A 25,191-nucleotide genomic window follows, 5' to 3' on the forward strand; every position below is an offset into this window, starting at 1 on the left:
TGGATTTAGCCACACTAGCTGTCTGGCCGCCTAACATGCAAAAATACAGACAGCAACTCTTAATTAATGGGACTAGAATAGAGGGCCTGCGGGATACAGGTGCCAGTGTCACCATGGTGACAGAGAAACTGGTTTCCCCTGGCCAATACCTGACTGGAAAAACTTACACAGTCACCAACGCTGACAATCAGAGAAAAGTACATCCCATGGCAATGGTTACTTTAGAATGGGGAGGGGTCAATGGCCTGAAACAGGTGGTGGTCTCCTCAAATATCCCAGTGGACTGTCTGCTTGGAAATGACCTGGAGTCCTCAGCATGGGCTGAGGTAGAACTAAAAACCCATGCAGCAATGCTGGGTATCCCCGAACTGGTGTGTGTGAAAACAAGAGCACAGTGCAAGGCACAGGGTGAACAAGTAGAGCTGGAGTCTGGAAGAATGGCCCAGCCTACCAAGAGAACAGGAAAGTCAGTTGGGAAACCAACTGCAACACAGCAAAAGAAAGGGAACCTCTCTTCTCAGGAAGAAGTTCTGCCCTCTGAGGGAACTGAGCCTTTGGAGCTTGAACCTTACCAGGTTGAGCTCTTGGGCCCAGGGGGACCCTCAAGGGAGGAGCTGTGTAAGGGACAAGAAACCTGTCCCTCTCTTGAAGGCCTTAGGCAGCAAGCTGCTGAAGAGTCCAAAGGCAAGAAAAATGGAACACATAGGGTCTATTGGGAAGATGGACTCCTGTACACTGAGGCCAGAGACCCCAAACCTGGTGCCACTAGGAGAGTGGTAGTGCCTCAGCTGTTCAGGAAGTTCATCCTAACATTGGCCCATGACATTCCCCTTGCTGGACATTTGGGACAAACCAAGACGTGGGAGAGGTTAGTCAACCACTTCTACTGGCCCAATATGTCCAACATGGTTAAGGAGTTTTGCCTCTCCTGCCCCACCTGTCAAGCCAGTGGTAAGACAGGTGGGCACCCAAAGGCCCCCCTCATTCCACTTCCAGTGGTGGGGGTTCCCTTTGAAAGAGTGGGTGTGGACATAGTTGGTCCACTAGAACCTCCCACAGCCTCAGGAAATATGTATATCCTGGTAGTAGTGGATCATGCTACCAGGTATCCTGAAGCTATTCCCCTTAGGTCGACTACTGCCCCTGCAGTAGCCAAGGCCCTCATTGGTATCTTTACCAGAGTGGGTTTCCCTAAGGAGGTGGTGTCTGACAGAGGTACCAACTTCATGTCAGCATACCTAAAGCACATGTGGAATGAGTGTGGGGTGACTTATAAATTCACTACACCATACCATCCACAAACTAATGGCTTAGTTGAGAGATTCAACAAGACATTAAAGGGCATGATCATGGGGCTCCCAGAAAAACTCAAAAGGAGATGGGATGTCCTCTTGCCATGTCTGCTTTTCGCTTACAGAGAGGTGCCACAGAAGGGAGTAGGATTCTCACCCTTTGAACTTCTGTTTGGTCATCCTGTAAGAGGACCACTTGCTCTTGTTAAAGAAGGCTGGGAGAGACCTCTCCATGAGCCTAAACAAGACATAGTGGACTATGTGCTTGGCCTTCGCTCTAGAATGGCAGAGTACATGGAAAAGGCAACCAAAAACCTTGAGGCCAGCCAACAGCTCCAGAAGTTTTGGTATGACCAAAAGGCTGCACTGGTTGAGTTCCAACCAGGGCAGAAAGTCTGGGTTCTGGAGCCTGTGGCTCCCAGGGCACTCCAGGACAAATGGAGTGGCCCTTACCCAGTACTAGAAAGGAAGAGTCAGGTCACCTACCTGGTGGACCTGGGCACAAGCAGGAGCCCCAAGAGGGTGATCCATGTGAACCGCCTTAAGCTCTTCCATAACAGGGCTGATGTCAATCTGTTGATGGTAACAGATGAGGATCAGGAGGCAGAGAGTGAACCTCTCCCTGATCTTCTGTCATCAGACCCAAAAGATGGCACAGTAGATGGAGTGATCTACTCAGACACCCTCTCTGGCCAACAGCAAGCTGATTGTAGGAGAGTTCTACAACAGTTTCCTGAACTCTTCTCCTTAACCCCTGGTCAGACACACCTGTGTACCCATGATGTGGACACAGGAGACAGCATGCCTGTCAAGAACAAAATCTTTAGACAATCTGACCATGTTAAGGAAAGCATCAAGGTGGAAGTCCACAAGATGCTGGAATTGGGAGTAATTGAGCGCTCTGACAGCCCCTGGGCTAGCCCAGTGGTCTTAGTCCCCAAACCTCACACCAAAGATGGAAAGAAAGAGATGAGGTTTTGTGTGGACTACAGAGGGCTCAATTCTGTCACCAAGACAGATGCTCATCCAATTCCAAGAGCTGATGAGCTCATAGATAAATTAGGTGCTGCCAAATTCTTAAGTACCTTTGACTTGACAGCAGGGTATTGGCAAATAAAAATGGCACCTGGAGCAAAAGAGAAAACAGCATTCTCCACACCTGATGGGCATTATCAGTTTACTGTTATGCCCTTTGGTTTAAAGAATGCCCCTGCCACCTTCCAAAGGTTGGTGAATCAAGTCCTTGCTGGCTTGGAGTCCTTTAGCACAGCTTATCTTGATGATATTGCTGTCTTTAGCTCCACCTGGCAGGATCACCTGGTCCACCTGAAGAAGGTTTTGAAGGCTCTGCAATCTGCAGGCCTCTCTATCAAGGCATCCAAATGCCAGATAGGGCAGGGAACTGTGGTTTACTTGGGCCACCTTGTAGGTGGAGGCCAAGTTCAGCCACTCCAACCCAAGATCCAGACTATTCTGGACTGGGTAGCTCCAAAAACCCAGACTCAAGTCAGGGCATTCCTTGGCTTGACTGGGTATTACAGGAGGTTTGTGAAGGGATATGGATCCATTGTGACAGCCCTCACTGAACTCACCTCCAAGAAAATGCCCAAGAAAGTGAACTGGACTGTGGAATGCCAACAGGCCTTTGACACCCTGAAACAAGCAATGTGCTCAGCACCAGTTCTCAAAGCTCCAGATTATTCTAAGCAGTTCATTGTGCAGACTGATGCCTCTGAACATGGGATAGGGGCAGTTTTGTCCCAAACAAATGATGATGGCCTTGACCAGCCTGTTGCTTTCATTAGCAGGAGGTTACTCCCCAGGGAGCAGCGTTGGAGTGCCATTGAGAGGGAGGCCTTTGCTGTGGTTTGGTCCCTGAAGAAGCTGAGACCATACCTCTTTGGGACTCACTTCCTAGTTCAAACTGACCACAGACCTCTCAAATGGCTGATGCAAATGAAAGGTGAAAATCCTAAACTGTTGAGGTGGTCCATCTCCCTACAGGGAATGGACTTTATAGTGGAACACAGACCTGGGACTGCCCATGCCAATGCAGATGGCCTTTCCAGGTTCTTCCACTTAGAAAATGAAGACTCTCTTGGGAAAGGTTAGTCTCATCCTCTTTCGTTTGGGGGGGGGGGGTTGTGTAAGGAAATGCCTCCTTGGCATGGTTGCCCCCTGACTTTTTGCCTTTGCTGATGCTATGTTTACAATTGAAAGTGTGCTGAGGCCTGCTAACCAGGCCCCAGCACCAGTGTTCTTTCCCTAACCTGTACTTTTGTATCCACAATTGGCAGACCCTGGCATCCAGATAAGTCCCTTGTAACTGGTACTTCTAGTACCAAGGGCCCTGATGCCAAGGAAGGTCTCTAAGGGCTGCAGCATGTCTTATGCCACCCTGGAGACCTCTCACTCAGCACAGACACACTGCTTGCCAGCTTGTGTGTGCTAGTGAGGACAAAACGAGTAAGTCGACATGGCACTCCCCTCAGGGTGCCATGCCAGCCTCTCACTGCCTATGCAGTATAGGTAAGACACCCCTCTAGCAGGCCTTACAGCCCTAAGGCAGGGTGCACTATACCATAGGTGAGGGTACCAGTGCATGAGCATGGTACCCCTACAGTGTCTAAACAAAACCTTAGACATTGTAAGTGCAGGGTAGCCATAAGAGTATATGGTCTGGGAGTTTGTCAAACACGAACTCCACAGCACCATAATGGCTACACTGAAAACTGGGAAGTTTGGTATCAAACTTCTCAGCACAATAAATGCACACTGATGCCAGTGTACATTTTATTGTAAAATACACCCCAGAGGGCACCTTAGAGGTGCCCCCTGAAACTTAACCGACTATCTGTGTAGGCTGACTAGTTTTAGCAGCCTGCCACAAACCGAGACATGTTGCTGGCCCCATGGGGAGAGTGCCTTTGTCACTCTGAGGCCAGTAACAAAGCCTGCACTGGGTGGAGATGCTAACACCTCCCCCAGGCAGGAATTGTCACACCTGGCGGTGAGCCTCAAAGGCTCACCTCCTTTGTGCCAACCCAGCAGGACACTCCAGCTAGTGGAGTTGCCCGCCCCCTCCGGCCAGGCCCCACTTTTGGCGGCAAGGCCGGAGAAAATAATGAGAAAAACAAGGAGGAGTCACTGGCCAGTCAGGACAGCCCCTAAGGTGTCCTGAGCTGAAGTGACTCTAACTTTTAGAAATCCTCCATCTTGCAGATGGAGGATTCCCCCAATAGGGTTAGGATTGTGACCCCCTCCCCTTGGGAGGAGGCACAAAGAGGGTGTACCCACCCTCAGGGCTAGTAGCCATTGGCTACTAACCCCCCAGACCTAAACACGCCCTTAAATTTAGTATTTAAGGGCTACCCTGAACCCTAGAAAATTAGATTCCTGCAACTACAAGAAGAAGGACTGCCTAGCTGAAAACCCCTGCAGCGGAAGACCAGAAGACGACAACTGCCTTGGCTCCAGAAACTCACCGGCCTGTCTCCTGCCTTCCAAAGATCCTGCTCCAGCGACGCCTTCCAAAGGGACCAGCGACCTCGACATCCTCGGAGGACTGCCCCTGCTTCGAAAAGACAAGAAACTCCCGAGGACAGCGGACCTGCTCCAAGAAAGGCTGCAACTTTGTTTCCAGCAGCCTTGAAAGAACCCTGCAAGCTCCCCGCAAGAAGCGTGAGACTTGCAACACTGCACCCGGCGACCCCGACTCGGCTGGTGGAGATCCGACACCTCAGGAGGGACCCCAGGACTACTCTGATACTGTGAGTACCAAAACCTGTCCCCCCTGAGCCCCCACAGCGCCGCCTGCAGAGGGAATCCCGAGGCTTCCCCTGACCGCGACTCTTTGAATCCAAAGTCCCGACGCCTAGGAGAGACCCTGCACCCGCAGCCCCCAGGACCTGAAGGACCGGACTTTCACTGGAGAAGTGACCCCCAGGAGTCCCTCTCCCTTGCCCAAGTGGAGGTTTCCCCGAGGAACCCCCCCTTGCCTGCCTGCAGCGCTGAAGAGATCCCGAGATCTCGCATAGACTAACATTGCGAACCCGACGCTTGTTTCTACACTGCACCCGGCCGCCCCCGCGCTGCTGAGGGTGAAATTTCTGTGTGGGCTTGTGTCCCCCCCGGTGCCCTACAAAACCCCCCTGGTCTGCCCTCCGAAGACGCGGGTACTTACTTGCAAGCAGACCGGAACCGGGGCACCCCCTTCTCTCCATTCTAGCCTATGTGTTTTGGGCACCACTTTTGAACTCTGCACCTGACCGGCCCTGAGCTGCTGGTGTGGTGACTTTGGGGTTGCTCTGAACCCCCAACGGTGGGCTACCTTGGACCAAGAACTGAACCCTGTAAGTGTCTTACTTACCTGGTAAAACTAACAAAAACTTACCTCCCCCAGGAACTGTGAAAATTGCACTGTGTCCACTTTTGAAACAGCTATTTGTCAATAACTTGAAAAGTATACATGCAATTTTTATGATTTAAAGTTCCTAAAGTACTTACCTGCAATACCTTTCGAATGAGATATTACATGTAGAATTTGAACCTGTGGTTCTTAAAATAAACTAAGAAAAGATATTTTTCTATACAAAAAACTATTGGCTGGATTTGTCTCTGAGTGTGTGTACCTCATTTATTGTCTATGTGTATGTACAACAAATGCTTAACACTACTCCTTGGATAAGCCTACTGCTCGACCACACTACCACAAAATAGAGCATTAGTATTATCTATTTTTACCACTATTTTACCTCTAAGGGGAACCCTTGGACTCTGTGCATGCTATTCCTTACTTTGAAATAGTACATACAGAGCCAACTTCCTACATGGCCCAAAGGGGAGGACCTTGAACTGGAAGTGTTTGCCGCTGACCACAAACCTCAGGTACTTTCTGTGTAGTGGATGAATGGAAATGTGAAAGTACGCGTCCGGAAGGTCTGGAGAGGCCATGTTGTCTGCTCTGTTTAAAAGCTGGAGGACATCTTGCAGGGTGACCATGCAAAATATCTGCTTCTTGAGGAACTTGTTCAGCTCCCGCAAATCCAGTATTGGCCTCCATAAGCGAGATTTCTTTTGGATGAGAAAGAAGCGGGAGTAGAAACCCTTTCCTCTCTGGGAATATGGAATGGCCTCCTCTATGGCCCCTTTCTTTAGCATGGTCGTTACCTCCAAGCGGAGCAGACAAAGATGTTTTTGATGGGTCTGGGATGGGGGCATTGATGGAGAAATCTGAATTCTAACAGGTGCCCAAATCAGATTACATCCAGCACCCATTTGTCTTTCATTATTTGTCGCCAGCGTTGGATATGATTGTTTAAGATTCCGCGAAAAAATGTAGGAAAAGAGTGCAGAGGACGTGGGGGTAGGCAGTCATTGCCTACGTGCAAACTCCTTAGATTGTCGCCCCAGCAAGGCCTTGAGTGGCCCAACTTCAGCAAGGGGACCAGCACCAGCGGGTTCGGTGTATCAATGAATGAAAGAAATCCATGTGGACCTTGGTACTGAATTGAGGCCGGTAGGAGGTCCAAAGGGGGCAGACTGCGTTGAGATGGGAACAGAAGTTGCACTGAAGATCTGCAGCATGGTCTATTGGAATTAAGTTATCTGTTGTGAGGTCAAAAACAGCCAGGGAAATATACGGCATGCTGGGACCATTTGAGGGATTAGGCCAGAAAATATAGAAGCAGATCAAACTTTACCTTGCTGCTGTCGTGCCTTCTCACTAGACTATTAGTGGCTGGGTGGGGTAGAGTCATACTTACTCTTATTTCTAGGCTTTGAATTACAGGAAGACTTGACCAGCAAGTGGACTTTTTATAGAATTGTCCTTGAGACTGGGACCAAGATCGTCCAACTTGGAGCAGGACGTGTGCTTTAACTTCCTGTCATTTTAGTGGGGATTTCACTCCCTAGTACACTGTCGTAGAAATGTTAAAGTCATTAGACCTACAAAGTTAGGAGTGAAGCTCCAGATCTGCTTAGTAAGGCTTTGACAGAAAAGAACATATGTCAGCAGGCAGAGGTGGCTCATCCAGGATGTTACGGAGCCACCACGCAAGATGGCTCCTACCTGAGGAAGGGAGCACTGCTGCAAACATCTTTGCATTCAGCCTTGCACCTGTGTTACTGGGTTATACTCTAAAAGTGAGGAACGTGCAGTAAGAAGAATATCGGGGAAAAAACATTTTGCCCATTAAGGGTGAATGCTTTAATTTAAAAAAACATAGAAAAGCCTGCTGCAAGACCATACATTGCAGCAGCGTCTCCCAGTAGTTTTTTACAGTGCCATCTGTTCAGTTACAGCAGTTAATGCTCGGGTGTACACGGTGCGTTCCCTATCAGGAAGAACATTGATCAGAAGTAGGATGTGGGACTTACTCTGACCATCTGAAGAAATGATGGCTTCAAATGAAAAAGTTGGAGGTTGACTTGTGCCTTATATTTATTTTCACTGTTTTGCATTGTTGATCAGTGAGATAAGTACCTGTTAAAATGTAGATGAAGCTTTTGAAGACTGTCACCCGATGGCGAGACGTAGTATGGAGTAAGGAGCTCCATCACATGATGGTACTTAGATACTTTCTGTATAGGAAGCATCCTGACACTCCAGTGTTACTACTGCAAAGTTCTATTCTCTCCATCATACCCTTGCTGACAAAAAGGAGGGATGGTGCTATCAGGATATGACCCTTAGGAGGATGTTATTGATGAGCTCCCGAACCAGGAGTAGGAACTAGAGAAACAGTAAGTTTAAACAAGTGGAAGTGGTACTAGAATCGCAGATCGAGGTTGTGGAAACTGTGTGGTAAGCTTCTACTATTGCCTATAACATTTTAAGAAATCCAAAGAACTTAGATCATAGCTGGTCGTGCAAAGGAAGATATCTAGTGTTTTATGTAATGTTATGGCATATTTGAAAAGGAAAATATTTGGCCCCTTTCCTGACGCAACAGTCATCTAAAACACATTGCCTTCTCAGACTTGCTGCTAAGAGAACAAATCTGATATTTATATTTAGAGCACCTCCTGCCTTTTGGAACTTTGCTCTACTTGAAAAGTGATCCTCTTCAGATTAATCTTTCTCCTCCTCGTCATTTACACCCTCTTGATCGGAAGATGATTATTACAATACCTGATTTGGTAGGTGCAGAGTTTTTACTAGTGGGTGGGGGCATGATAATGACTGGCTGAACTAGCCTAATTCTAAAGAGCCTGTGTGACTTATTAACAAGGACATCATCAACTATTCCAATGTGAAGGCACAAGAGACTGCTCTCACTAAAAGTATTGTTAGAGGAAAAATGTTTACAGGTGTCACGTTTGTTTGGTTAGAATAACAAATTGAGAAAGTAAATTAAGACCAGATGAGTATCATTCAGAAGTATTTTTTTCTTTGACATGTTTGAAATACAGATTTTGCTATTTGTTAATTTATTAGTCATGCTAGAAAAGCAATATAATCTTTGTTCCAAAACAAGGAAAAAACAAGTGTTTTCACTACAACAAGGTTTCAGGAGTTCAGAGAATAAAAAAAAAAAAGATGCAGAGAAAAAAATGTGTTTTATTCAGCAAATTGATGTTCAGGACTTACAATGATATGCAGTACAAAATGAGACACTACAGAAAGCTCTGAAGGGAGTGTCGCTCAACGCATCTCCAAACTGGATATAGATTGGGTTTGAAGGCAATTTAATATGCTTTCTCCTATGTAAGAAAGGTGCACACTGCAAACAGGTTTCAGCAAAAGTGTATTTCACACAATAAAAGCATGCAATATCCATGCCTTGTGGGTTTTTCGGGCGTGCATGTGAAATGTGCACCACACGAAGAGCGTAGGCATTCACTGAATATCTTAATGCTATGACTCATCTTAATTTCTTACCACAGGAAGGAAATTGAATTCTTGGTCAGGATTCCTGCTGAGGCAGGTTTTACAACCTATTATGTATTTCCTGCTAAAGTGGTCTAGATAATGGTATGTGATGAAAATAATCTGCTTTGAATTACACTAACATACGAATAAGCATATGTTAAGCAAGTATCTTCAACTAACCCAGACAAACCAAGGACAAGGCTTTCATGAGAGTACTGAAAACATACTAAATATCAAGCAGGCCACACACCAGTCAGGTTTTCATTGCCAATGCAGGAACAACTCAAAAGAAATCGCAGTATAATTGCTACACAGCCACAAAATGGGGCACGCTGAAAACGAAACTAATTATGATCCAGTCTCCAAAATCAGCCACCTCCTTCTTTCAGCACACATCTCCACTAGATCACTTGTCAGCAGAGCTGTACAAAATAGTTAATATAAATGCATTGTTTCCCTTAAATAATAGAATTAGAACCGTTTCACAATACTAAACTATGTAATCGACACGGCTGCGTAAGGACATCTGTAGCAAGCCGAGGCAACCAGATCAACCACAGACAGAAGCAATATGGGAGAAGCAAAAAAGTTGCATTTTAAAGTAAGAAATGATGGAATATCAGAAATATATCGTGCTTGCCGCCTATCAAACTGTGCGGGTTTTACATTACAGATGCCTCACGCCCAAAAATGCATATCACTATTTAATTCCCCATCACTGACCTCTTACTTGTTGCTCCAGGTTTAGTATGACCGATACAGCTTGATGTAGTATAAGCAGTTTGGTCTGTGGCTTTTCGCTGTTAAGATGCAGTTGGCACATGCGTCCGAGCTCTTTGAATGCCTCATTGATGTCCCGGACCCGAAGCCGTTCCCGTGCATTATTGGCAACCCTTCTCTCTTTTTCTCTCTCTGCTTTTTGCTCTGGGGGAAGATTATCATCCTCGTCCTCATCCTCGTCTTGACTAATGGTTTGAAACAAAAATGAGAGGGACATTTTCTGGCATGCACTTTTAAGCACCTTCAGCTTAAACATTTATCAGATAGAACAACATTTTAATATAACTACCTACATAGATGGATTGGCAAAAATCTGAGTGCAAAGTTTACCCCCTCGCCAATAATCAATCACCTCACCTACACCTTCCCTACTAGGACAATGGCCATGGCCTGCATTCAACATCATTTGCAGCACTGGACAAGGACAGACCACAAAAGATTTGCAATAATGCAACTAAACATAGTGGCCTTAGAATAAGGTGTACTTACCGTGGGGGAGCTGGAATGTATAATTGTGCAAATATAATGGCATCTCTTAAATCATGCAAAAGCATAACAGGCCATGATCAAAATAATTTGTATCTATCTCATACTGTTTATATTTACAGTTAAAACTTGCAGAACAAAGGGACAGTATTTCAAGGTGCACAAACTTGCAGAATCAAAAGCGATCCAGCCTCAACCGTCAGTTTCATCACCCCCCATAAGACAGTCAAAAACAAAAAGTCAAGTGGTAGAGTAATCCAGCAAGGACAAATGGGTAAGTGTAAGGAAATGCCTTCCTTGGCATGGTTACCGCCTGACGTTTTGCCTTTGCTGATGCTAAGTTATGACTTGAAAGTGTGCTGGGACCCTGCTAACCAGGCCCCAGCACCAGTGTTCTTTCCCTAAATTGTACCTTTGTCTCCACAATTGGCACAACCCTGACACTCAGCTAAGTTCCTTGTAAATGGTACCCCTGGTACCAAGGGCCCTGATGCCAGGGAAGGTCTCTAAGGGCTGCAGCATGTCTTATGCCACCCTAGGGACCCCTCACTCAGCACATGCACACTGCTTCACAGCTTGTGTGTGCTGGTGGGGAGAAAATTGTAATTGTAATCGTATTTATAAAGCGCTTACTACCCCTGCCGAGGCGTCGAAGCGCTTTTCGATGAGTAGCACGCTACTCTGGAACCCAACAAGAACTAGTGATGGATTAGTATCTGGAAATAATGAGTACAGTTTTAGTATTATGAGTTAATTTGAGCCGCAGATATGAGAGTTTGTTAGTTAGATTGACTGGAGTAATGGAGGGGTGGAGGAGGAAAGAAATCCAGAAGTGTTAATTGGGAGTATATCCTTCATTTACTCAACCCAAAGCCTTGGGATGAGTAAAGGGGGGGTGGAGGAGGGAAGAGTATGTGGAAGGGTTAGGGAGAGCATAGTAGCAGGGCGAGATAAATGTGGGAGAATTTAGTAGGGTTGTGTGGGAGGTCACAGTAGTAGAGTGAGGTTTGGTGAGTTAGATGTGGAAGCGGAGGGAAGAGCTTAGGCAGAGTTATTTAGGAGATTAAAGTAGTAGAAGGGATTTGGGATGAGTCAGAGTGAGAATGGAGGATAGTTTGATAGAGACATGACATATGATGATGAGTAGATAAGTGTGATAAGATGAGAGCAGGAATTCATAGATATCTAGTATAACAACCCGCCCAGGAGCCATGCAATGATCCACGAAACATGCCAAGCACAGAAACAACATATACACATACATATATATATATATATATATATACATATACACACACACACACACACACATGAATACACACACATATGCACATACAACACAATTAGAACCATGGGTAAAAAATACTTAGTCAAACAGGTTTAAAGAGTGTGTGTGTATTTTATTGTTATGACATAGTAGCGATACATAGTTTCTAAAGAAACTATAAATAAATAGAAATACACACATAATCTGAAAACATATTTATCAACATAGGCATATACAGTTCATAGTTGTTTGAATATGGTGGTTATGAAGGAAAGAGCCAACTCTTGAGTAGTTTTCTGAAGACAAGAAAGTTGTCTGTGGCTCTTATAGTTGGGGGTAATGAATTCCATAGTTTGGCTGCTTGGACGGAGAAAGGATGTCCCACCTATAGTCTTTCTTGTATGGTGGTGTTCTAAGGCGGGGTGCCAATCTTGAGCGGAGGTTTCTTTGTTGGATGTATTTGGTAATTTTCTTTCTGATAAAAAGCGGTCCTGTTCCATGTATAGCTTTGTGGGTGATACAAAGCAGCTTGAAAGTGCATCTTCGGGTAACCAGGGTAGTGCTCTCAAGGCAGGGGAGATGTGTGCTTGCGGCTTTACATGTAATAGTAGCCTGGCTGCAGAATTCTGGATACGTTGTAGTTTTTTCCTAACAGATAGAGATCATCCATGGTAGAGGCCATTGGCATAATCCAGTTTGGATAGTACAAGCGAGATAGTAGCTTGCACCTTGTGTGGAAATCCGAGGTGGGGGAAGATGCGTCGTAAAGTCTTCAAGGTGATGAAGCTTGTTCGTGCTAATTTGTCCACTTGGGCATTCATAGTTAACTTGGAATCCATGGTGATTCCTAGGTTTTTAACTTCCTTGGATAATTGAGGAGGTGGTCCGAGATCGTCAGAGGGTCATAATTTTTCCAGTCACCACATATGAGTATTTCTGTTTTGGAGGTATTTAGTTTGAGATGGCTCCAGGTCATCCACTGATCAATGGCTCTGAGGCAACTGAAGATTTGTGAGTTTTCAATGTTTTTGGGGCATTCTAATTTAAGTAGTATTTGTGTGTCATCTGCATAGTTGTAGCATGTAAGATGGAAATCATTGATCAGTTCTGGTAAAGATATCATGTAGATGTTGAAAAGCAAAGGTTAGATGATTGACCCTTGGGGGACCCCTGCTTTTGTGAGGTAGGGTTCAGTCGAGAAGGGGGGCGAGTGGATGATATTCGATCCTTTTTGAAGATGTATTTATGTTCTTTCCCCTGCGCTGGAGCACAAACTGTGCCTGGCACCAATGCATGCCCCCGTGCACTATGATGGAAGGGTGCCTGCATTGTAGAGTAGGATTGCTTTTGTGCAGGAAGGGACACTTTATGGGTGCTAGGACAAATGGCTGAGGGAGGGGTATATTGTGAGCTTGAACGATGATGGTATATGTTGGTGGATGAATGTAAGTGGGTATGGAATTGGCAGGGAGCACAGACAGCAGCACAAGAAAAACAAAGCAACACTGCAACCAGGGTCAGACTGGAAAGAAAATAGGCCTGGGCACAAAAATAAAAGTAGCCCCAGTTAGTGAATAAGATAGCTAAAAAGTGCCCTGTGTTCGCAATTTGTGGACGTTTTGAAATTGTAAAGACATGCTGTATGACTGTTTTGCAAGATATGTAACACTGCATGGATTTGTGCAGACTGCAAACAATGTTTCAATATCAGGGAAATCAGACAAAACGGGCCCAGTAGACTAATTCAAGCCCACAAACTGCCAAAACCAAGCACAAAGAGTTTCATGCCAGACCTGCCCATTGGGCACTGTCTGATTGTCATATAGGCTAGTCCAACCCTGAGTGCAGCTCCTATCTCTTGCATTAAATCAGGGAGAATATGGGGCCAGAGAGAAACTCCAATAATTGTTTGTTACTAATGACCACTCAAGTTCCCAGTTAAATGTTGTAAAAAAAAAAGGGAATCACTTGTAGCACCCCTTTGAGTGTGAATAACAGCAAAACAGAATAGGACATGTGAAAAGTCAAAATCAAATCAGTTGATTTGCACTTTATGCTTTTGTTGGAATTGGATGGGGGCGGAGGGGATGGACATTTTATGCAAGTTGTGTTTTGGATTATTGTTGGACATCTGCTACTACTCACCTACAGAAGAACGGTAGAGAGTCCGGCCAACTAATATGCAATGTGGATGATGCACTCAGATGTTGCACATAATGGAGTTTAATGGCCAACTTGTAATGAGGGCCTATGGGCGGATACACACCTCGAAAGCCCCAGTCCTACAAGACAGAGGGTGAGTACCTCCTTGGCACTACTGCCCACCATATTTTTTCTGGTCATCACAAATGTTTGGGGTGGTTACATTAAGCTATTTTGCTTGCACACTTGTACAGCACTTTATGCCACCATAATAAGGCCTCACAGTGGTGAGAAGGCAGGACTGTTGGAAAGAGGATCCAGGAAGACAAAAGATCAGAACAGTACTGAAATGAGGACAGAGCTCAGTGGGTGGTTTGGTATTCGTCAACATGCTAGTATAACCCAGGGTAGAGCAATAGTATATTGCATGTTGCTGGTACTAGGCTTCTAAAAGAAGGAAAAGTAGTGATAGGGAGGTAATATTGTGTGATTGTTTTCCTGGTATTTGTTAGACTTTTGATCCTTGGCGTGGTCTCCCTTAACTTTTTGCCTCTGTTTCCCAGGTTGTTAATGTGTGTTGGACTCTGATTTTGCTGTTTTCGTTACTCAGTGTACTTTACCACTGCTTACCATTGCTAAAGTGCAAGTGCTCCTATACAAAATGTGTATGTAATTGGTTCATCCATGATTGGCATATTTGATTTACTAGTAAGTCCCTAGTACAGTGCACTAGAGGTGCCCAGGGTTTGTAAATCAAAAGCTACTAGTGGGCCTGCAGCACTGGTTGTGCCACCCACATTAGTAGCCCTGTAATCATGTCTCAGACCTGCCCCTGCAGTGTCTGTGTGTGCAGTTTTAAACTGCAAATTCGACTTGGCAAGTGTACCCACTAGCCAAGCCTAAACCTTCCCATTTCTTACATGTAAGGCACCCCTAAGGTAGGCCCTAGGCAGCCTCAAGGGCAGGGTGCAGTGTATGGTTAAGGTAGGACATATAGTAATGTGTTTTTTATATGTTCTGACAGTGAAATACTGCCAAATTCGTTTTTTACTACTGTCCCTCTCATAGGTTAACATGGGGGCTACCTTTAAATATGAATAAAGTGTAGATTCCCTTTGGGAGCGGAAAGACATGTGGAGTGTGGGGCCTCTGAGCTCACAATTTAAAAATACATCTTTTAGTAAAGTTGATTTTAAGATTGTGTGTTTGAAAATGACACTTTTAGAAAGTGAGCATTTCCTTGCTTAAACCATTTCTGTGACTCTGCCTGTTTGTAGATTCCCTGTCTGGGTCAGTTTGACAGTTGGGCTGGCTGGACCTCCCACTAGACAGAACACAAAGGGAGCTGGGGTGTAGCCTGCATATCCTGATGAGCCATCTATGCTAGGAGGGAGGGGAAGAGTGGTCACTCACACCTGAAGGGGCTGTGCCTGCCTTCACACAATGCAGTCTCCAACCCCCTGGTGTGTGTCTGGGGCCTGGCATGGGCATGGTAGGATTTCACAAACAAGAGAGACTTTCCTTTGAAGTAAGCCTACTTCAAAAGGCAAAATGGGTATAAGAAGGGCACCCAAAACCACGCACTTTAGAACACTTCTGGAAACCAAGAGGAACCTCTGCCTGGTGAAGAGCTGAGGAAGAAGAGCTGCCCTGCCTGTGACTGTGCTTTGTGGAGCTATCATGCAGTTGCTGCTTCTGCCTGTGCTAGAGGACATAGACTGGACTTTGTGTTGACTTCCTTCTTGTGAAGAACTCTCCAAGGGCTTGATATAGAGCTTGCCTCCTGTTGTTTGAAGTCTCAGGAACAGCAAAGACTTCTCTCTGCCAGCACCTGGAGCCTCTGCTGAGACTCCTACTCTGCCAAGTGGTGCCCATCCAGTTCCTGGGACCCTGAAAGGAGAAGCTAGCAGGCCAAGAGTGAGAAATCCACGCAACGACCGCCGTGCCGGGAAAAGATCAACACGACTCTGATCTGCAGCTGAAAAATCGGCGCGCCGCCGGCTTCGTGGCTGAAAATCGACGCTTGCCTGAAACGCAACCGGAAGATTGACGCCCGCGGCTGGAGAAACAATGCACAGCATCGCTGACGGAGGCTGGCGAGATCGCAACCCACGCTGCGTGGTTTTCGGATCATTGGGCAGCTGAATTTCTGACGCAACCATCCCTGGGTGTGCAAAAAAGATTCAAAGCCTGCCCGGACCCGAGAGTGCGGACCCAATCGACGCATCGCTCTCCCGCAGAGAGAAGAAATGACGCACACCGATTCGACCGAATGAGAAACGATGCAAGGTCTTGCTCGTGAGTGAAATTGACGTATCGCAAGCCCTTTTTGACGCACACTCGCCCAGGCAGTTTTTTTTTTTTGATGCACCCAGGTACATTCTCGCGCTAACAGCGTTATGTTTAAAACTACCTGAAGACTTTTTTTGGTTTTTAATTGATAACTTGACTTGTGTATTATGGATTTTTGTCGTTTTGGTCTTGTTTTGTTTAGATAAATATTTTATATTTTTCTAAACCTGTGTTGTGTCATTTTGTAGTGTTTTCATTAAGTTACTGTGTGTGATGGTACAAATACTTTACACCTAGCACTCTGAAGTTAAGCCTACTGCTCGTGCCAAGCTACCAAGGGAGTGAGCAGGGGTTAGCTGAGGGGGATTCTCTTTTACCCTGAGAGTGAGGATCCTTACTTGGACAGGGGGTAACCTGACTGCCAACCAAAGACCCCATTTCTAACAGTATTAATATTATTTCAAATTAGAACTACAATTTTTCTAAGCTTTTCCAATTGTTAGGTCAGATACAGGTAACATAAAATGATCTTTCCAGGTCGCTATAATTAAGCCAAGGAGTGGCCCCTGAATATTGAATCAAAACATTGATGGGACAGAATATCAAAAACAAAATATCAACAGGTAAGTCCAGATTTTCTATATCTAACTCCACATATATGTACCCAGGCGGTACATATATCTTCAAGGTGCATAGATGTGCAGTTAGGAATAGCACAAGCTCTTACTTTTCAACATTCCGTCCTCAATACTAGTACACCACATCATTGTTGATGCTGGTATTCAGTAGTACAATCATCAGCCAAGAATGCAAGCCTAGTTTGTTCCAAGCAATGCCCACTAAACCCCAGATCTTTGGCAAAACAAATGACCGTTAGCAACGTTCAAGCTCAGATTTCCCATAGTTCTTTAGAGGTTTTAGAGATAACCTGCTCTTCCCTCCATTCAGCATCAAAAGGCATTACAAATCTGGTACTTAAGAGAAGAGTGCAATAGTTTGCTAGATAGTGCCTTAGTTGGTTGCTGATCTACAGATATCTATGCGTAATATGTAAATCTTAGCTTCAATCAGGGTATCATCTCTCAACACCTGGGCTTTCCCTCCTCAAATCATCATCAAATCTTCTAATCTCATTGGTTCAATGAAATCAAAAGAGGACTACAGATTGCTGAACACAATGATCGTTAGATGAACGGCCAAACATGAAATATGGTTGTGTGCTCTGGGAAGAGTTTCAGTGTCAATATATCCAATGTTTTATGAAGGGGTGGTGAGGTTTATTAGATATGGGTTTGAAGGTCTAAAATATTTTTAAATACCAATATGTGTGGGAGAAGCACAGGCTTTTGAGTTCTGTAATGTGCCTCACAAGCAGAACCTCCTGTCACAACACCCCAGCTTAAGACACATCACCCCTCCTCTGCAAAAAATACTAAGGCTTGAAAATGCATGGTTGGCATGTGAGAGGCAAACCTAACATTTGCAATGTAATGGGTCTCGCATTTGCTCGAATTAGAGTTATTAGCGTTGTAAACTCCTGTAAGGAAATGCCTCCTTGGCATGGTTACCCCCTGACTTTTTGCCTTTGCTGATGCTATGTTTTGAATTGAAAGTGTGCTGAGGCCTGCTAACCAGGCCCCAGCACCAGTGTTCTTTCCCTAACCTGTACTTTTGATTCCACAATTGGCACACCCTGGCATCCAGGTAAGTCCCTTGTAACTGGTACCCCTGGTACCAAGGGCCCTGATGCCAGGAAAGGTCTCCAAGAGCTGCAGCATATCTTATGCCACCCTGGGGACCCCTCACTCAGCACAGACACACTGCTTACCAGCTTGTGTGTGCTGGTGAGAACAAAACGAGTAAGTCGACATGGCACTCCCCTCAGGGTGCCATGCCAGCCTCTCACTGCCTATTCAGGTATAGATAAGTCACCCCTCTAGCAGGCCTTACAGCCCTAAGGCAGGGTGCACTATACCATAGGTGAGGGCACCAGTGCATGAGCACTGTGCCCCTACAGTGTCTAAGCAATACCTTAGACATTGTAAGTGCAGGGTAGCCATAAGAGTATATGGTCTGGGAGTCTGTTTTACACGAACTCCACAGCACCATAATGGCTACACTGAAAACTGGGAAGTTTGGTATCAAACTTCTCAGCACAATAAATGCACACTGATGCCAGTGTACATTTTATTGTAAAATACACCCCAGAGGGCACCTTAGAGGTGTCCCCTGAAACCTTAACCGACTATCTGTGTAGGCTGACTAGTTCCAGCAGCCTGCCACCACCGAGACATGTTGCTGGCCCCATGGGGAGAGTGCCTTTGTTACTCTGAGGCCAGTAACAAAGCCTGCACTGGGTGGAGATGCTAACACCTCCCCCAGGCAGGAGCTGTCACACCTGGCGGTGAGCCTCAAAGGCTCACCCCTTTGTGCCAGCACCGCAGGACACTCCAGCTAGTGGAGTTGCCCGCCCCCTCCGGCCCCCACTTTTGGCGGCAAGGCCGGAGAAAATGAGAAAAACAAGGAGGAGTCACTGGCCAGTCAGGACAGCCCCTAAGGTGTCCTGAGCTGAAGTGACTAACTTTTAGAAATCCTCCATCTTGCAGATGGAGGATTCCCCAATAGGATTAGGGATGTGACCCCCTCCCCTTGGGAGGAGGCACAAAGAGGGTGTACCCACCCTCAGGGCTAGTAGCCATTGGCTACTAACCCCCCAGACCTAAACACGCCCTTAAATTTAGTATTTAAGGGCTCCCCTGAACCTAAGAATTTAGATTCCTGCAACTTACCGAAGAAGAAGACTGCTGAGCTGAAAACCCCTGCAGAAGAAGAAAGAAGACACCAACTGCTTTGGCCCCAGTCCTACCGGCCTGTCTCCTGCCTTCTAAAGAAACCTGCTCCAGCGACGCTTTCTCCAGGACCAGCGACCTCTGAATCCTCAGAGGACTGCCCTGCTTCAAGAGGAACAAGAAACTCCAGAGGACAGCGACCCTGTTCCAAAAAGACTGCAACTTTGTTTCAGAGGAGCAGATTTAAAGACCCCTGCAATCCATCCCCGCAAGAAGCGTGAGACTTGCAACACTGCACCCGGCGACCCCGACTCGACTGGTGGAGAAACAACACCTCAGGGAGGACCCTCCGGCGACTCCGAGACTGTGAGTAACCAAAATTGTCCCCCCTGAGCCCCCACAGCGACTCCTGCAGAGGGAATCCCGAGGCTCCCCCGACCGCGACTGCCTGACTCTAAAATCCCGACGGCTGGAAACAACCCTGCACCCGCAGCCCCCAGCACCTGAAGGATCGGAACTTCAGTGCAGGAGTGACCCCCAGGAGGCCCTCTCCCTTGCCCAAGTGGTGGCTACCCCGAGGAGCCCCCCCCTTGCGCCTGCCTGCACCGCTGAAGAGACCCCTTGGTCTCCCATTGATTTATATTGCGAACCCGACGCTTGTTTGCACACTGCACCCGGCCGCCCCCGCGCTGCTGAGGGTGTGCTTTTTGTGTGGACTTGTGTCCCCCCGGTGCCCTACAAAACCCCCCTGGTCTGCCCTCCGAAGACGCGGGTACTTACCTGCTGGCAGACTGGAACCGGGGCACCCCCTTCTCTCCATTGAAGCCTATGCGTTTTGGGCACCACTTTGAACTCTGCACCTGACCGGCCCTGAGCTGCTGGTGTGGTGACTTTGGGGTTGCTCTGAACCCCCAACGGTGGGCTACCTTGGACCCCCAATTTGAACCCCGTAGGTGGTTTACTTACCTGCAAGAACTAACAATACTTTACCTCCCCCAGGAACTGTGAAAATTGCACTGTGTCCACTTTTAAAACAACTTATTGTGTTTTATGAAAAAAGTATATATGCTACTGTGATTATTCAAAGTTCCTAAAGTACTTACCTGCAATACTTTTCAAATGAGATATTACATGTAGAATTTGAACCTGTGGTTCTTAAAATAAACTAAGAAAATATATTTTTCTATAACAAAACCTATTGGCTGGATTTGTCTCTGAGTGTGTGTTCCTCATTTATTGCCTGTGTGTATGTACAACAAATGCTTAACACTACTCCTTTGATAAGCCTACTGCTCGACCACACTACCACAAAATAGAACATTAGTATTATCTCTTTTTGCCACTATCTTACCTCTAAGGGGAACCCTTGGACTCTGTGCATACTATTCCTTACTTTGAAATAGTGCATACAGAGTCAACTTCCTACAGTGAGCATCTGTCTTGGTGACAGAATTGAGCCCTCTCTAGTCCACACAAAACCTCATCTCTTTCTTGCCATCTTTGGTGTGAGGTTTGGGGACCAAGACCACTGGGCTAGCCCAGGGCCTGTCAGAGTGCTTAATCACTCCCAACTCCAGCATCTTGTGGACTTCCACTTTGATGCTTTCCTTGACTTGATCAGACTGTCTGAATATTTTATTCTTGACAGGCATACTGTCTCCTGTGTCCACATTATGGGTACACGGGTGTGTCTGACCAGGGGCCAATAAAAAGAGCTCAGCAAACTGCTAGAGGACTTGCCTGCAGTCAGCCTGCTGTTGGCCAGAGAGGGTGGCTGAATAGATCACTCCATCAACTGAGCCATCTTTAGGGTCTGTGGAGAGGAGATCAGGGAGAGGTTCACTCTCAGCTTCCTGGTCCTCATCTGTAACCTTTAACATGTTTATATCTGCCCTGTCATGAAAGAATTTGAGGTGGTTCACATGGATCACCCTCTTGGGGGTCCTGCTAGTGCCCAGGTCCACCAGGAAGGTGACCTGACTTTTTCTCAAGAACTGGGTAAGCGCCACTCCATCTGTCCTGAAGTGCCCTGGGAGCCACAGGCTCCAGAACCCAGACTTTTGCCCTGGCTGAAACTCAACCATAGCCGCCTTTTGGTCACACCACAACTTCTGGCGTTCGTTGGGTGGTCTCAAGGTTTTTGCTTACCTTTTCCATGTACTCTGCCGTCCTTGAAAGTAGGCCTAGTAGATAGTCCACCACATCTTGTTTAGGCTCATGGAGAGGTCTCTCCCAGCCTTCTCTTACAAGTGCTAGTGGTCCCCTAACAGGATGGCCAAACAGAAGCTCAAAAGGGGAAAACCCTACTCCCTTCTGTGGCACCTCTCTGTAGGCGAAAAGCAGACATGGCAAGAGGACATCCCATCTCCTTTTGAGTTTTTCAGTGAGCCTCATGATCATGCCCTTCAATGTCTTGTTAAATCTCTCAACAAAACCACTGGTTTGTGGATGGTATGGTGTAGTGAATTTATAAGTCACCCCAAACTCATTCTACATGTGTTTCAGGTAAGCTGACATGAAGTTGATACCTCTGCCAAAAACCACCTCCTTAGGAAATCCTACTCTGGTACAAATACCAATGAGTGCTTTGGCTACTGCAGGGGCAGCAGTGGACCTAAGGGGAATTGCTTCAGGGTACCTAGTAGCATGATCCACTACTACTAGAATATACTGGCTCCCTGATGCTATGGGAGGTTCCAGTGGACCCACTATGTCAATTCCCACTATCCCAAAGGAAACCCCACCATTGGAATTGGAATGAGGGGGGAGGGTGGGTGGGGGGGGCACCTGTCTTACCACTGACTTGACAGGTGACACATGAGGTGCAAAACTCCTACACCTTCTGGGACATATTGGGCTTGTAGAAATGGTTGACTAATCTCTCCCATGTCTTGGTTTGTCCCAAATGCCCAACAAGGGGAATGTCATGGGCTAAGGTCAGAATGAACTCCCTAAACTCCTGAGGCACTACCACTCTCCTAGTGGCACCAGGTTTGGGATCTCTTGCCTCAGTGTAAAGGAGTCCATCTTCCTAATAGACCCTGTGGGTTCCATTGACATTTCCTTTTCCTTGCTCAGCTCCTTGCTGTCTTAGGCCTTCAAGAGAGGGACAAGGTTCTTGCCCCTTATACAGCTGTTCCCTTGAGGGTCCCCCTGGGCCCAAGAGCTCAACCTGGTAAGGCTCCAGCTCCATGGACTCATTTCCCTAAGGGGATAGAACATCTTCCTGGGAAGAGAGGTTCTGTTTCTTTTGCTGTGTAGAAGCTGGTTCCCCAGTCTTCTTTCCTTTTCTCTTGGAAGGTTGGGCCATTATTCCAGACTCCAATACTCCGTTTTCACCCTGAGCCCTGCTATGTGCCCTTGTCTTGACACACACCAGTTCAGGGATACCCAGCATCGCTGCATGGGTCTTGAGCTCTACCTCATCGCATGCTGAGGACTCCAGATCGTTCCCTAGCAGACATTCTACTGGAATTGCAGAGGAGACTACCACCTGTTTCAGGCCAGTGACCCCCTCGTCATTCTAAAGTTACCATTGCCATGGGGTGGACTTTAGTTTGATTGTCAGCATTAGTGATTGGATATGTCTGTCCAGCTAGGTACTGTCCTGGGGAAACCAGTTTGTCTGTCCCCATTGTGACACTGGCACCTATATCCCTCAGGGCTTCTACTCTAGTCCCATTGATTAAGAGCAGCTGCCTGTATTTTTGCATGTTAGGCGGCCAGGCAGCAAGTGTGGCTAGGTCCACCCCACCCTCTGAGACTAATGTAGCTTCAGTGTGAACCCGGATTTCCTCTGGGCACACTGTTGATCCTACCTGGAGACTGGCTATTCCAGTGCTAACTGGAGTAGGAGTAGTGGGACTTTTCTTGGGACAGGCCTTGTCTCCAGTTTGGTGTCCATGCTGAGTACAGATGCAACACCAGGCCTTTTTGGGATCAAGGTTTTTACCCTTATACCCAAATGAGGATTGTGAAGAGGCTTTGGACCCTCCCTCCTGAGCAGGTTTTTGGGGCCCTGTAGAAGACTCCTTACTTTTTCCCTTGGATGTCTCAACACTCTTCCCCTGGGGAGGCTTTGTGTCCCCTTTCTTTTGGTCACCCCCTGTGGAAGTCTTGGTCACCCTAGTCTTGACCCAATGGTCTGCCTTCTTTCCCAATTCTTGGGGAAAAATTGGACCTAGGTCTACCAGATGCTGATGCAGTTTATCATTGAAACAATTATTTAAAAGGTGTTCTTTCATAAACAACCTGATCCTGTACTCCTCAGTTGAGAATCCAAAGCCCTCAATCAGGGTAGCCTTCATGAGGTCATAGGATTCTGCATCCTTACCAGAGAGTGTGAGGAGTCTATCCCCACACTTTCCAGTGAACATTTCCCAAAGGAGAGCACCCCAGTGAGATTCGTTTACTTTTCTGGTAGCACAAGCCCTCTCAAAAGCTGTGAACCACTTGGTGATATCATCACCATCTTCATATTTTGTTACAATGCCTTAGGGGATTTTTAGCATGTCAGTATTTTCTCTGACCCTATTTATGTTGCTGCCACCACTGATGGGAGCTAAACCCATCTCCTGTCTTTCCCTCTCTATGGCTAGGAGCTGTCTCTCCAAAGCCAATCTTTTGGCCATCCTGGCTAAGAGGTCATCTTCACTGAGGCTGCCCTCAATGCTTCCAGAGTTACTGGTCTACCTTGTGGAAGAACCAGTCTCTCTGACTATGATTTGTGGAGCCAGGGTTTGAGAAACCCTGTTCTCCCTGGTTAGGACAGGAGGGGGGAAAATCATCCTCCAGTTCACTGACATCCCCATCTGTAGGATTATCGTCAGAGGGGTGGGTCCCTTGTAAACTCTGCCAAAAGCTCCTGGAGCCTCAGTTTGGTAGGGTTGGACCCAGTCTTTATTTTTTTTAGCTTACAGAGAGTCCTAAACTCTGACATCCCTAGATGCAGGTAAGGGTGAGGTTGAGTTCCACCATCATCTCATCTGTGCTAGACATTATCACTCAAAGTTGGGATTACGTTTTAAGAATCTAAAAACTACTTCTAGAACTTAAATACAAACTTTTACAAACTTTTAAACTCTAAAAGAAATGCTAATAGGGACTTACACAAGGCCCTAGCAGGACTTTTAAACATTCAGAAAAATAGTTCAAATTGCAAAATCAGTTTCTAATGACAAATGTTTGGAATTTAGTTGTGTGATCAGGTATTGGCTGAGTCGTCCAGCAAATGCAAAGTCTTAGACCCCATCGCTGATCCACCAATGTAGGAGGTTGGCTCTGTATATACTATCTCAAAGTGAGAGACAGTGTGCACAGAGTCTAAGGGTTCCCTTTAGAGGTTGATAGTGGCAAAATTAGTTAATTCTAATGCTCTATTTTGTGGTAGTGTGGTCGAGCAGTAGGCTTATCAGAGGGTAGTGTTAAGCATTTGTTGTACACACACAGGCAATAAATGAGGAACACACACTCAAAGACTTAACTCCAGGCCAATAGTTTTTATATAGAAAAATTTATTTTCTTGATTTATTTTAGAACCACAAGATTTGAAGTAAATACATAGAATGCAAGGTACTCCACACAGGTAAGTAAGGAACTTTGAATTAAAGCAGTAGTACACACAGTGTAGGTTAAAATGGCAATAAGCTATTTTAAAAGTGGACACTGCAAAAATCAACAGTTTCTTGGGGGAGGTAAGGTTAAGTTTCCGAGGTAAGTAAAGCACTTACAAGTTCAGTCTCCTGGGCATAGGCAGCCCACCACTGGGGGTTCAAGGCAACCCCAAAGTCACCTCACCTGCAACACAGGGCAGGTCAGGTGCAGAGGTCAAAGGAGAGCCCAATACACATAGGCGCCGCCTATGGAGAACAGGGGTGCTACGGTTCCAGTGTGCCAACAGATAAGTACCTGTGTCTTCGGAAGGCAGACCAGGGGTTTTTTGTACAGCACGGTGGGGGAACACAAGTAGGCACACAAAACACACCCTCAGCGGCACAGGGGCAGCCGGGTGCAGTGTGCTTAGCAGGCGTCGGGTTTTCAATAGAAGTCAATGGAGGGACCCGGGGGTCACTCTAGCAGTGCAGGCAGGGCACAGGGGGGCTTCTTGGGACAGCCACCGAATGGGCTAGGCGGAGGGTCGCCTGATTGTCACTCCTGCACTTGAGTTAGGTTACTTTTGGTCCTGGGGGATGCGAGTGCAGTGCTTGGTCCAGGCGTCAGGTTCTTTGTTCCAGGCAGTCGCGGTCAGGGGGAGCCTCTGGATGCGTC

General features: G+C 46.5%; 1 protein-coding gene across 8 annotated transcripts in view; it reads right to left on the reverse strand.

Annotated features, from left to right (window-relative positions):
• The window catches only part of TCF3 (transcription factor 3), an 861,587-nt gene that overhangs the window by 42,028 nt on the left and 794,368 nt on the right, over positions 1-25,191 (reverse strand). For all 8 annotated transcript variants that reach the window (XM_069216217.1, XM_069216218.1, XM_069216223.1 and 5 more), the window contains one exon: positions 9,892-10,133. In XM_069216217.1, coding sequence (XP_069072318.1) covers positions 9,892-10,133 — 242 coding nt within the window. The remainder of the gene's footprint in view (positions 1-9,891; positions 10,134-25,191) is intronic.

Source organism: Pleurodeles waltl, chromosome 12 (genome assembly GCF_031143425.1).
Source record: "Pleurodeles waltl isolate 20211129_DDA chromosome 12, aPleWal1.hap1.20221129, whole genome shotgun sequence".
NCBI lineage: Eukaryota > Metazoa > Chordata > Amphibia > Caudata > Salamandridae > Pleurodeles > Pleurodeles waltl.